Below are 14,396 nucleotides of genomic sequence, written 5' to 3'. Positions count from 1 at the left end.
ATGGAAAATAATTGGAATGCAGTGAGACTACAGAAAGGGAGACTATGCCCCCGCTTAAAATATTTAAAAGTTTGTCATTGTATTTACGATAGAGTTTAGACTAGTTGGAATGGCAGTATTGTGAGTACTGTTAATAGTGCAAGTTCTGGAATTCCCAAATAGAACTTTTTAATGAATAATTTCTGTTGCCTAAGTAGAATTAAATATCTAAACATTAAATTTAGTTCCTAAAGGTTCTTTGTTTACTATTATGAATGATAAGTATACCAAACATTTCTACAAAAATTAGATTTAATTCATATTCTGATCTCTATTAGTCTGCTTTATATTTATTTAAAAATGAATTTACTTTAGTAACAGCATTTATTTAGTTTACAAATACCAGTTGGGTGCCTACTGGTAGGTTCAGGTATGTTTTGTTGAATGACATACCCATTGGTCTCAGCCTTCATGTAGCTCACAGTCTGATGGAGTAGGAGTCAGTCAGTGAGCAAAGCAAGGGAATAGAACACACACTCGCACAATTTCAAATTGCTGTGAGTGCTATGAAGGAAATGAACATGTTTCAAGAGTACAGTTAAGGAATGTCTCCTTGGGGAGGTGAGGGTTTAAGTCAAGACCTGAATGGAGAAAAGTGAACTATGTAAAGAGCAAGGGGAAGAACATTTCAGGCAGAAAGAATGACATGTGCAGAGGTCTTAAGTTAGGAAGAAACTTCGTATGTTTAAAAAAAGCAGAAAGGAGGCCAGCGTGTTTGATGCAGAGTGACTGAGGATAGAGTGATACAAGTTGATGTTAGTTAGTCAGGGCTCAAGTCATGTGGGGGCTTTGGAGGCTGTGATAAGGAGCTTGAATTGTATTTAAAATACAGTGGGAAGTCAGTGGACATTTATAAGCAGGGGAAATACATGATCTGATATATGTTAAAAAAAAACACAACACAACTATTTGTCTCTTTTAGGGAGAACAGATTGGAAGTAAACAAAAGTAGAAGCACTGGGACTAGTTAGGTTGTTGCAGTACTGCCAAGAGATTAAGGGGCCCTGAATAGGGTGATTGCAGTAGAGATGAAAATGAGTGGACAACATCTAGGTGTATCTTGGAGATGGTCTTTAGCAGTGCCCTCCAATAGAAACCTAATGTGAGCCACATAAGGGATTTTAAATTTTCTTGTAACCCATTTTTAAAAAGTGAGAAAGAAATAGGTGAAATTAATTTTATAATACATGTTATTTAACCCAGTATATCCCAAATATCATTTCAACATGTAATTAAATATAAAAAATTATTGAGTTATTTCACATTCTTTTTTTCCTATTAAATCTTTGAAATCTGGTGTGTATTTTACATTTACAGCACATCTCAACTTGGACTAGCCACATTTTAAGTGCTCAATAGCCATATATGGCTGGCTAGTGGCTACTGTATTGGACAGTGAAAATCAATAGAGTTTACTTATGAGTTGGGTGTGCTAGAGTCCCACTCATAGCCTGTATTGAACTACCTAGAAAATTATCCTATGTACTTTTCACTTTCACACTCATGCCTTTGAGAGTATGGTTCTTACTACTTTGTAGAATATGCTTCCACACCGTGACTATTTTGTAAACTCTTCATTCCGTATAGATAAGCATTACAGTAGTTAAGAATATCAGCTTCTGGTGTCAGACATAACGCGCCTGTGAAACTTCTCTGACTCTTAATAACTGTATGTCCTTGTGTCATAATGTCTCTGGTGCTGTTTTCTTTCTTCCTTTTTTTTTTGATCCTCGCTTTTCTTATGTGTAAAAAGGCAAATAATCATTTGGAAGATGTCAGGATTAAATGAAATAATGCATATAGAGTGCTTAACACAATGCCCTACCCATAATAATTCCTCAACAATAGCTTATTATCATTGTCATCTGTTAGAAACACATGGATGTATTTCAGTATAGTACATAGTGTTATTGTGCAATGGAGTCAGATGGATTTTGGTTCTAATCATGATTTAACCTCTTAATTTCTCTGTGGCCTGTGTAAATTATTTAATCTCTCTGAGCTTGTTTCTTTATTTAAAATGTTGACAATACCCACTTCATAAGCTTGTTGTGAGAATTAGATGTGTGCTTGGCAACTAGTTAATAAATGATAGTCAGTAAATGTTATTATTTTTCTGCTTGGAAAATTAACTTTTATAAGACTTATTATCCTCATTTGTAAAAAGAAATAATGCATAAATTGCAGAATGTAAGGATTATAAATAAAATATGAGGTGCACCTGGCACAGTACCTAACACAGTGTAGACACTCAACAAATGCTAGCAATTATTGCCTCTTTTCATCCTTCAAGACTAAGCTCAAATGCCATTTTTTGGGGTTGAGGCCTTTTCTAACCTAACCAGGGAGAATTAGTTAAATCTCTCTTTTCTCACAGCACTTTTATATTTACCTTTGTCAGTCTTCAAAACATATGAATGTACTCATTTTTCCTCTGGGCTGAGAGTCCTTTGAGAACAAACATTTTTAATTCATCTCCTCTCAGGCATTCAGCATAGTGCCAGACACTTGGTAATTGCTTCCCTAAGTTTATTGATATACTCCAGAAAAGTACAAAAATCAGTATTGGGGGAGGAAATATAGTAATTAAGATCAGGGACTTGAGTGTTAAATAATATTGGGATCAAATGTAGATTTCCATTTGTGAGTTGCGTGTCATTGGGTAAATTGTTCAACCCCCTCCCGGCTTCAGTTTTCTCATCTGTAAAATGAGAAAACAACAACCTGCTAGAGTTTTCACAAGGAATGTATGAGGCTTGGTCTTTAAAATATTTATCCCAATTCCTGTCACATAAATGTAGAGTGTATGGTAAATTTGCAAATTAAAGTGAACAGTACTTTGCAACCTGGGTGGCATACTGTGTAATTCAGAAATTTGCAAGGACAGCACTGATCTCACACCAAAACAAGTGTTTATTCAATTCTTTGCAGACATTTTTTGTGTGCATATTCTCTTAATTATGAAATGGGCATTAGTTGTAAAGCTAAAGCATATGAAGAAGAAACTGTATGAATTAAAGTTAAAAATATTTCAGCATTCTATGATGAAATTTGTCAAACCAACGAGCAAAACAGTTCTTTCTGCCTGACTCTCTTGGGCAGGAAAGGGGGGAGGGTCAAAGGTTCTTTCTGAGTCTTTTGTTTCTTAAGAAACAGCTTAAAATCAATATCCCAAAAAGGCAGCTTCAGGGTGGCAAAACTTTGGTTCCCTTCAAGTATTTTGTAGAAAGATGTCTGATATTTCCCCACTTATGTTCGTAAGGATGTTAGATATCAAAAGTAAATATTCTTTATTATCTAGGGAAATTTTAGGTCAAGTCTGTATTATCTATTTAAGAAGAAAACCCTAACTATCCTTAGAATTTCTGTTTCCATAGTATGGAAGACTTTTATCCAAATAAAAATCATGGCCCTGACTCTGGAATTGGAAGTGATAATGGAGAGAAACGATTATCTACAACAGAAGTGAGTATTTTTTTTATTACAGATCTATTTTATTTTAAAAATTTATTAGAACTTTGAAATAAACACTTGCACATAATTTATTTTGCTTAAAAATATAATCATCATTGTATTTGATGACTTCAAATGAAAACAAGACATGCACATTTTTAAAAGCAGAACATTAAACCTTCATATAAATTTTTGGTTTGAAAACTGGAGATGTATCTTTACAACATTATTGATTATATTCCCCATACTGTATTTCACATCCCTGTGACTATTTTGTGACTACCAATTTGTACTTTCTAATCCTTTCACGTTCTCCCCAATCCCCACCCCCTCCTATCTAGCAACTATCAGTCTTTTCTCTATATCTCTGAGTCTATTTCTGTTTTGTTTGCTCGTTTATTTTGTTTTTTAGATTTCACATATAAGTGAGATCATATGGTATTTGTCTTTCTCAGTCTGGCTTATTTCACTTAGCAGAATATGGGTACTGGACTTCTCAGGGGCACCACTTCATAGATGGTGTAGATGCCTGGCCAATGTGCTATACACCTGAAGCTGAAGTAGAATAATATTGAATGTCAACTATAATTACATATATATGTATTTATATTTTCGTGGGATATAAAGTACAGCATAGGGAATATAGTCAGTGATAATAGCTGTATACTATGTCAGAGGGGTGGTAGATTGGGGAGTTATTACTGTGAGGGGTGTAAATGTCTAACTATTGTGTAGCTTTGTACATCAGAAACTAATTTAAAAAAGAACTAGAGATGTAAAGCAAATAATTCTACACTTCACGTGTGAAATTAAAGCAATGTAATCCTTAATATGTATAAATGCCTCATTTGTTCTTGGGCTTATTTCTTTCAGCCATCGGATGACGACACAATCAGCCTTCACTCTCAAGTCTCAGAATCAAATAGAGAGCAGACATCGAGAAATGACAGTCACACAGTAGGAAGTAAACCTGATTCTCAGAAAGGTAATTCATATGGTGTTTTGCTATTATTTCATGGACATAGCCCTTGTTGAAAATGGGCTTTGAAAAATTATATTATTTTTGGCCAGCTCTTTTATTAAGAAAATGTACTTTTCCCCTAAGCACTGCAGTGTCAGAGCACACTGTTTACTATTCATATTTTCTAATAAATATTAATCTGTACTTAGACCAAGAGGTGTATGATTTTATTGATCCCAACACAGAAGATATAGCAGTTCCTGAACAAGGCGATGCACATATTGGATCCTTTGTCTCTTCCCATAAGGTAAAGAAAACTTTGAAACAATATTAATAATGTGTTCACGTTAATCTCACAAAAAATGGACCATATAATTTAAAATGATAACTTTCTTTTATATAAGGGAAAAGAAAAACGTCCTGAAAAATCTCAGAAAAATGAAGAATTGGGAGATGAAATAAGGTAAGCAAACATGAATTTTCAAATTGAAATGTTACCAATAAATATTTGAAATACTCATTAGATATTTACTTGAAAGGGTACTTGAAAGAATATAAATTTTTGTTCATTTACCTGTTATGTTCTGATAGTTAATTTGTAAATACTTCATCTGCCTGCATTCTTCAATCAAACTGAAAATTATAGTAAAGCATTTACATTTGAGTGTCATATACACACTGTTTTTCCCCTAGAAGTGTAATAATAATGTCTCCTATGATTATTACTGAGAAGGACTATACCTTCACATACATTGCTTCATTTGAGCTATTTAACAGCTCTTTAAAATAGATGGTATTGGCATTATTTGACCAATAAGGAAACTGAGACCCAGCTTTTCAAATATTTGCAACTCAGGTGTTCTGACTTTTAGTCTAACTCTTTTATTGAGAAACTATACTTTCCATTTCATCACACTGGTTATGGTAATTATAAGGGTATTTGCTTTCATATTTTATTAAAATAATTGTGCTTTGGATCTTTCATGTATCATTTATCTTAGGAAATGATGGAGTATGACATTTTCAGTCTCATTTTTCAGTCACTCCTTCCAGTTGCTTCATAGTTGCAGGAAGGAAGGAAGGAGCATTTGTTGAATACCTATTATGTACCAGAATTTGTGCTATGTGCTTTCCCATGTTTCTTGTTTAATTTTCACTAAATCCTGCAGGGTAGATATTGTCCAATTTACAAAGGAGCAAGGTGAAGCTTGGAGACTCTAAAGTTTCTTGCCACAACCACTTAGCTAGTGTATGTAGAACCTAGCGTGTGAACCTAGCTCTCTCTGATCCCTGACCTTTTCTCTTTCCTCTACATGTGCTTTCTCCAAATTACCTCATTGATAACTTTTTAGACAGTCATTAATCATCTTTCGTACCCCATAGGAGGTACATTGCTTTGTCTTGTACTCTTTATATTTCATTCTTTTACTTTGTCACCTTATCTTATGAAGACAGTTGCCTAAACTTGACAGTCACCAGAGGCATGCAAAATATGGTAAAGATACAGTCTTAGGGCTTGATACTGTTTTATAAATTAAATATCTTTGGGATAAAATTACTAGAGTTTAGAGAACAGTTTATTATAAAATTTCTTTGGTCTATTTGAGTGATAAAAATTATATATTTTAATGAGTAATGTTTTGGCAAGTTTGCCAATCTTATCTGAACCTATTTTGCATTTCCTCTACTTGAACATTTTATATACAGTTTTTTTTTATATCAAAATGAACTGATAAAAGCAGGGTAGTTTAATAAAATGTAATTTTCATAACATTTTATATTTATTCATAAAGACAGGCCACACAGAACTCTGCAGTTTTTACTACACTCAAGATTAGGGACTATTCATTGTTAACTTACTATGGCCATTACACATTTTGGAAATTACAAAATGATAATACTACAGTTCACTTTACTAGCCATTAATTATATTAATATAACCAGTGTGCCACATTTTCTGTTGAGTGGAGAGGACAGGTATGTTGTTATATTCCTTAAATAATCCTATGTCTTATTTTAAATTTTTAAATACAAGGACATTAAGATTTTAGCTTTCACCTCATATTAAAAACAAAAAAATGGTTTCTCCTTTTGCAAGCTGGCATAAAATATCTTCTGCCTTACATTTTGGTTAACCATGTTTGTATCATCTTTCAGACTGAGGAAAGAACAGTTACTTGCAGAGGAAGAGGATGATTTGAAGGAAGTAACTGATTTGAGGAAAATAGCCGCTCAGTTATTGCAGCAAGAGAAGAACAGGTATTTTTTTCAGTAATGAGATTTAAATGAGCAAATTATCGTTAAATCTGACTATTTAAAGATGATCAAATAAAGTATATGAAGTTTCCAGTAAACAATAAGACCATCTTAATATTTATTTCAAGTTACTAACTACTAAAAGACAATAGGAAATACTTAGGAGAGGACTGTGAAGTTACATATATACAATTAAGAGAATGTACTCACATTGTCATATTTAATTATTGCTTTGGTATCTCTTTTTAATTCCTATGTACTAAATAATAATAACTGATTTATTTGTACATATTCATTTTAGATCACAATAGCATTAGATATTTTATAAACATTTTTTTCCAGGCATGTGTCATAAGTAAATAGTGTGTTTCGCATCAGATTCCAAATTCTTTGGGATATGGGTAAACTCCTTAGAATTGGATTGTATGATGGTTGATTAAATCAGTGTGATGATGTGCTGGTCACACATTCACCTTGGTCTGTTTCTTGCTCAGCGAGCATTTCTCCCTCTGGCTAGGCTTTCTCCACATGCATGTCTTTGGCAATGGGAAGGACAGTGTGAATGAGTATAAAATCAGTGCAAGTTAATTTTTTTTTTTTTTTAAGATTTTTAATACAGGAAAAGTTCTGTGTGCTTCTTAGGGTCAACTATTATTGCCACGTTCATGTACTGAGAATATCACATCTTTGGTTGTGAAATAATAAAAGAGATTATTTATGGGAGGTGTGGGTGGGGGTATGGGGGGAATGGGTGAACTGCCTTTCTTTTAGTTAAATTGAATACAATTTTTTTTTAAAGAGGAGCATCAGTATTTATAGGGAAGACCTAATTAGGAGTACCTGACAAAGGATTATAAACCTCATAATAATATGCTTGTTTTTGATATGAATATTGTTGCTTAGTTCAACCTAAACAAACAAACGAAAAAGATCTGAAATATTTTTTTGTTTTCAGAAAAATTAAAAGAATAATTTTGGTACCATTAATATGGATAATTAGTAAAAGTTATTTACTTCACTTACTCAAAACAATAACTATTTATGGAGCACATGACCATGCTTTGGGACGTTTAAAATTTATTTTTCTTTTTTTTTTTAAATTCCTTGGGGTGACAATTGTTAGTAAAATTACATAGATTTCAGGTGTACAATTCTGTATTACATCATCTATAAATCCCATTGTGTGTTCACCACCCAGAGTCAGTTCTCCTTCCATCACCATATATTCGATCTCCCTTACCCTCATCTCCCACCCCCCACCCCGTTACCCTCTGGTAACCACTAAACTATTGTCTGTGTCTATGAGTTTCTGTTTCTCATTTGTTTGTCTTGTTCTTTTGTTGTTTTTGGTTTATATACCACATATCAGTGAAATCATATGGTTCTCTGCTTTTTCTGTCTGACTTATTTCGCTTAGCGTTATACTCTCAAGATCCATCCATGTTGTCACAAACGTTCCTATGTCATCTTTTCTTATGGCCGAATAGTATTCCATTGTGTATATATGCCACAACTTCTTTATCCATTCATCTATCGAAGGACATTTTGGTTGTTTCCATGTCTTGGCCAACGTAAACAAAGCTGCATTGAACATTGGAGCACATGTGTCTTTATGCATAAATGTTTTCAGATATTTTAGGTAGATACCCAGGAGAGGGATTGCTGGGTCATATGGTAATTCTATTCGTAATTTTTTGAGAAACCTCCACACTGCCTTCCATAACGGCTGCACCAGTCTGCATTCCCACCAACAGTGTATGAGGGTTCCTTTTTCTCCATAGCCTCTCCAACATTTGTTACTATTTGTCTTGTTGATGATAGCCATTCAGACTAGGGTGAGGTTACAATCTCATTGCGTTTTTTGTTTGCATTTCTCTGATGATTAGTGATGTTGAGCATTTTTTCATATGTTTAATTGCCATTTGCATGTCCTCTTTGGAGAAATGTCTCTTCAGGTCCTCTGCCCTAGACCTTTGTAAAGGCTCTTCAATTTCAAATACAATTGGGTTGTTTGTTTTTTTGTTGTTGAGTTTCATGAGGTCCTTGTGTATTTTGGATAATAGCCCCTATTCAGAGGCACCGTTTGCAAAAATCTTCTCCCATTTAGTTGGTTGCCTCTTTATTTTGTCGATGGTTTCTTTTGCTTTGCAGAAGCTTTTAAATTTCATATAGTCTCATTCGTTTATTTTAGCTTTTACTTCCTTTGCCTTTGGAGTCAAATTCATAAAATGCTCTTGAACCCAAGATCCATAAATTTAGTACCTATGTTTTCTATGCAGTTTATTGTTTCAGGTCTTAGGCTTAAGTCTGAACCATTTTGAATTAATTTTGGTACATGGTGACAGATAGCAGTCCAGTTTCATTCTTTTCCACGTGGCTTTCCAATCCTCCCACCACCATTTGTTGAAGAGGCTGTCTTTTCTCCATTTTATGTTTTTAGATACTTTCTCAAAAATTATCTGTCCATATTTACGTGGTTTTATTTCTGGGTTCTCAATTCTATTCCATTGGTCTATGTGTCTGTTTTTCTGCAATACCATGCTGTTTTGATTATTGTAGCCCTGTAGTACAAGCCAAAGTCAGGGAGTGTGATACCTCCAGTATTGTTGTTTTTTCTTAAGATTGCTTTGGCTATTTGGGGTCTTTTGTGGTTCCAAACAAATTTGATAACTTTTTGTTCTATTTCTTTAAAAAATGCCATTGGAATTTTGATGGGGATTGCATTAAATCTGTATATTGCTTTGGGTAGTATGGCCATTTTAACTATGTTGATTCTTCCAATCCATGAGCACGGAATGTCTTTCTGTTTCTTGTGTCTTCTTCAATTTATTTTAAAAATGTGTTATACTTTTCAGCATATAGGTCTGTCATATTCTTGGTAGAGTTTATTTCTAGGTATTTTATTCTTTTTGCTGGAACTGCAAAAGGAATTGTTTTTTGTGTCTCTTTTTCTGAGATTTCATTGTTAGTATATAGGAATGCAATGTATTTTCCTACCTTGATTTTGTAGCCAGCAACTTTACTGTATTTGTTTATTGTTTTAATAGTTTTTGGTGGAATCTTTAGGGTTTTCTATATATAGCATCATGTCACCTGCAAAGAGTGATAATTTAACTTCTTTATTCCCAATTTGTATGCCTTTTATTTCTTTCTCTTGCTTGATTGCTCTGGTGAGGACTTCCAACACTATGTTGAAAAGCACAGGTGATAGGGGACAACCCTGTCGTATTCCTGAACGTAGAGCAAACGGCTTCAGTTTTTCCCCATTGATTATGAGATTAGCTGAGGGTTTGTCATATATGGCCTGTATTATGTTAAAGTATTTTCCTTCTATACCTATTTTACTAAGTGTTTTAATCATAAATGGATGTTGTGTCTTGTCAAATGCTTTTTCTGCATCAATTTATATGATGATATGATTTTTGTCCTTTATTTTCTTTATGTGATGTATCACATTGATGGATTTGTGGATGTTGAACCATCCTTGTGCCCCGGTGATGAACCCCACTTGGTCATGATAAATAATCTTTTTCATGCATTGTTGCATTCGATTTGCTAGAATTTTGTTTAGGATTTTTGCCTCTGTATTCATCAGAGATATTGGTTTGTAGTTCTCTTTTTTTGTGTTGTCCTTGTCAGGTTTTGGTATCAGGGTAATTTTGGCCTCATAAAATGAGTTGGGGAGTACTGTCTACACTTCAATTTTTTGGAAGAGTTTGAGCAGGATTGGTATTAGATCCTCTTTGAAGGTTTGGTAGAATTTACTAGTGAAGCCATCTGGTCCCAGACTTTTGCATTTGGGAAGATTTTGAATGACTGATTCAATTTTGTTACTGGTGATCGGTCTGTTTAGATTTTTCAGTTTTTGTGGTTCAGCCTTGGAAGACTATCTGTTTCTAAGAACTTCTCCCTTTCTTCTAGGTTATTGAGTTTGGTGGCATATAGTCCTTCAGTATTTTTGGGTGATCCTTTGTATTTCTGTGGCATCCGAGATAACTTCTCCTTTTTCATTTCTGGTTTTGTTAATTAGTGTCTTCTCTCTTTTTATCTTAGTGAGTCTAGCCAACGGTTTGTCAATTTTGTCATTCTTTTCAAAGAACCAGCTCTTTGTCACATTAATTTTTTCTGTTGTCTTTTTGTTCTCTATTTCATTTGTTCTGCGCTGATTTTTGTTATTTCCTTTCTTCTGCTGACCTTGGGTTTCATTTGTTCCTCTTTTTCTGGTTCTTTAAGGTGTAATGTGAGGTTTTATATTTGAGATTTTTCTTGTTTCTTGAGATAGCCCTGTAATGATATAAGTCTCCCTCTTAAAACTGCTTTCGCTGCATCCCAAAAATTTTGGTAGGATGTATTTTCATTGTCATTTGTTTCTATGTATCTTTTGATCTCTCTTCTAATTTCTTCTTTGACCCGCTCGTTCTTTAAAAGTATGCTGTTTAATCTCCATGTATTTGTGTTTTTTCCAGCTTTCTTTTTGCAGTTGATATACAATTTCAAAGCCTTGTGATCAGAGAATATGCTTGGTATGATTTCAATCTTCTTAAATTTGCTGAGGTTAGATTTATGTCCCAATATATGGTCAGTCCTTGAGAATGTTCCATGTATACTAGAAAATAATATATAGTCTGATGTTTAAGGATAGAGTCCTCTATATATGTCAGTTATGTCCATTTCATCTAATGTGTCATTTAGGGCTGCTATTTCGTTATTAATTTTCTGTTTTGGTGATCTAGCCATAGCTGTCAACGATGTATTTAAGTCCCCTAGTATAATTGTGTTTTGGTCAATTTCTCCCGTTAGTTCTGTTAGTAGTTGCTTGGTATATTTCGGTGCTCCCTGATTGGGGACATAAATATTGATGACTGTTATCTCTTCTTGTTCTATAGTACCCTTTACAATTATGAAATGTCCATCTTTGTCTCTCGTTACCTTTTTCTCCATGAAGTCTGTTTCATTTGATACCAGTATGGATACACCTGGTTTTCTCTGAATACCATTTGTTTGAAGTGTCAATTTCCACCCTTTCACTTTCAGTCTGTACTTGTCCTTGTAACTGAGATGTGTCTCTTGCAGACAGCATATCGTTGGATTCAGTTTTTTGATCCAATCTGATGCTCTGTGCCTTTTTATTGGTGAGTGCAGTCCATTTACATTTAGGGTGATTATTGATATGTGAGGATTTCCTGTCATTCTGTCTTTCGTTTTCTGGTAAGGCTGTGTCTCCATTGTTTCTTTGTCTTTTTGTTATTGTCTATTATTTCTGTGTGGTGGTATTCTATGATGTTTCCCTCTGTTTCTTCTTTTATTACAGTATATATTTCAGTACTGGATTTTTTTTTGAGTGGTTACCCTTAATTTTATGTAAAAGAAAGTTTGATATTTAGAGTATTCCGTTTTCTTCAGCACGCTTACTTTCTCCATTCCCATTTTCCGGTTCAGGCCTTTACTCCCCCCCTTTTTATGTTTTGGTTGCCACCAATTGTCCCTGTTGATGGTGGTCGAATAGCCTCCTTTAGTATTTCTTGTAGTGCAGGTCTTGTATTAGGAAATTCCCTCAGCTTCTGTATGTCTGGAAAGGTCTTTATTCCTCCTTCATATCTAAAGGATATCTTTGCTGGATATATTATTCTTGGCTCATAATTTCTCTCTTTCAATAGTTTGAATATTTGGTTCCACTCCCTCCTGGCTTGTAGAGTTTCTGCTGAAAAATCTGCTGATAATCTAATGGGCTTTCCTTTGTAAGTTACCGTCTTTTCCCTGGCTGCCTTGAGGATTCTTTCTTTGTCTTTGATTTTAGACAGCTTCAATACAATGTGCCTTGGAGGTGCCTGTTGGGATTCAGGTAACTAGGTGTTCTGTTTGCTTCTTGGATTCGAGGATCCAGTTCTGTCCACAAGTTTGGGAAGTTCTCATCGACAATTTGTTTGAATATATTCTCTGTTCCCTTCTCTCTTACTTCTCCTTCTGGTATGTTCATTATTCTTATATTGCTCTTTCTGATGGAGTCAGAAAGTTCTTGTAGAGTTCTTTCATTTCTTTTAAGTCTCAAGTCTCTTTCTTCTTCCAATCGTGTCATTCCCAGGTTTCTATCTTCGGTGTCACTGATTCTTTCCTCCATGTGGTCAACTCTACCACCTAAGCTGGCTATTTCATTCTTAGTTTCTTCTGTGAGTTCTTAATCTGCAGAAATTCTATTTGGTTCTTTTTTAAAATTTCAATCTCTTTTGTAAAATGCTCATGCTGTTCTTTGATTGTGTTTCTGAGTTCATTAAACTGTCTATCTGTGTTTTCTTGCATCTCATTGAGTTTTTTAGAACTGCAATCTTGAATTCCCTGTCATTTAAGTCACATATTTCCATATCTTTAAGTGCCTTTTCTGGAGATTTTTCACTTTCTTTCACAGCTGTTTTGTTGCCTTGGTTATTCATGGCAGGTAGTGATTTATAATTTGTTTTCCTAGAAATCTACAGGAGGGTTTCTGCAACAGGTTAATTGGAAGAATTCTTTCTTTTGTTTCCAGTAGGTGTTGGCAGAATGTTTTATTTTCTCTCCGACTGCAGCCTTTTTTTCTCTCTCACACAGTAGTGCTATGTTTTCTCTGCAGTATTCCAGCTTCTCACATAATGGGGGGTTCCCTGGGAGACAGGCTTCTCTTCTGTTAGTAGTTCGCCTGGGTCAGAGGGCAGTGTCCTTGTGGGTATGCAGAGAGCTTTTGAGGTTCCAAAGCTCTTCCTGCACCAGATTCAGATCTGGTATGTTTCAGCAGTCTTGTTTACTCCTTCAGGGATCTGCCCAGATGGGTGGGGCCAGTTGCGGGGTGAGTTATGAGAGATGGCCCAGAGAAGTGGTGGCGACCACCACCACAGCCGTTCCTGCTTCCAGAGCTCTCTCTCCTTTTCCGGAACTAGTTGGACTACGAATCTGTGTCTGCGGTCCACAGTTCTCAGAATAGCAAATATTCTGTTATTTTGATCTGACACTGCTACTCTTCCTCTTCTAGCACCGGGCAGGTGGGGGCAGGGTGAGCTCTGGGACGGTAGGGAGGGGGCGGCTGGTCTCAGTCCCTAAGGCGTCCGTTCTCTGCTTGGTAGTGAGGGCTTAAACCACTGTTTTCAGCTTTCTTCCCTCAGTCTTTTCTCTGAGGTCTCTGCCGTGAGTTTTGTGTTCAGCCGTGTTATAGGTTGTCTCCTCAGCCCTGTGTGCCTTAAACGGAGCCCTAGCATTCCAAGTTATTCCCTCTCGTGCAGCTGCGGTATGTCCGGGATGCAGCACGCTCAGAGCACTGAGCTAGGTCTGAATCCTGAGCCCTCGCGTCCCTTTCTCCGCATGTCTCCCGTCCCTCCTCCCCTGCTCGTACGATTCACCCACCTTTAGGTGAATTCAGTAGTGGGCCTCTTCCTCTTGCCTGTCTGCTGTGCAGGGAGTCCTTTGTGGAGTTGTAGTTGTTCCATTTGTTGTAAATTCCAGGGAAGATTTACAGAGGTTCACCTCATGCCGCCACTTTGATGACGTCTCCGGATTGTTTGTTTTTTCTTGTTCAGTTTCATCAGTTGTTTTTTTTTTTAAATAGATTTTGGATATTAACCCTGTATGAGATGTGTCTTTTACAAATACCTTCTCCCATTCAGTAGGCTGTTTTTTGGTTTTATTGATGGTTTGTCTGCTCTTTAAAAACATTTTAGTTTCA

The 14,396-nt window shown here is 35.4% G+C and overlaps 1 protein-coding gene across 9 annotated transcripts in view; it reads left to right on the top strand.

Moving 5' to 3' along the window:
• Positions 1-14,396, top strand: part of LRCH2 (leucine rich repeats and calponin homology domain containing 2) — a 165,730-nt gene that overhangs the window by 84,814 nt on the left and 66,520 nt on the right. For all 9 annotated transcript variants that reach the window (XR_016020103.1, XR_012493305.2, XR_012493304.2 and 6 more), the window contains exons 7-11: positions 3,417-3,504; positions 4,366-4,477; positions 4,663-4,760; positions 4,858-4,916; positions 6,611-6,712. Coding sequence is in view for 6 of the 9 variants with exons in the window: in XM_074323566.2 (XP_074179667.1) it covers positions 3,417-3,504; positions 4,366-4,477; positions 4,663-4,760; positions 4,858-4,916; positions 6,611-6,712 (459 nt within the window). In the remaining 3 variants the exon portion in view is untranslated. The remainder of the gene's footprint in view (positions 1-3,416; positions 3,505-4,365; positions 4,478-4,662; positions 4,761-4,857; positions 4,917-6,610; positions 6,713-14,396) is intronic.

This window comes from Rhinolophus sinicus, chromosome 18 (assembly GCF_057876585.1).
Source record: "Rhinolophus sinicus isolate RSI-liver-muscle chromosome 18, RSI-T2T, whole genome shotgun sequence".
NCBI lineage: Eukaryota > Metazoa > Chordata > Mammalia > Chiroptera > Rhinolophidae > Rhinolophus > Rhinolophus sinicus.
The sequence above is the reverse complement of the archived record's forward strand: the minus strand, read 5'-3'. Positions and strand labels throughout refer to the sequence as shown.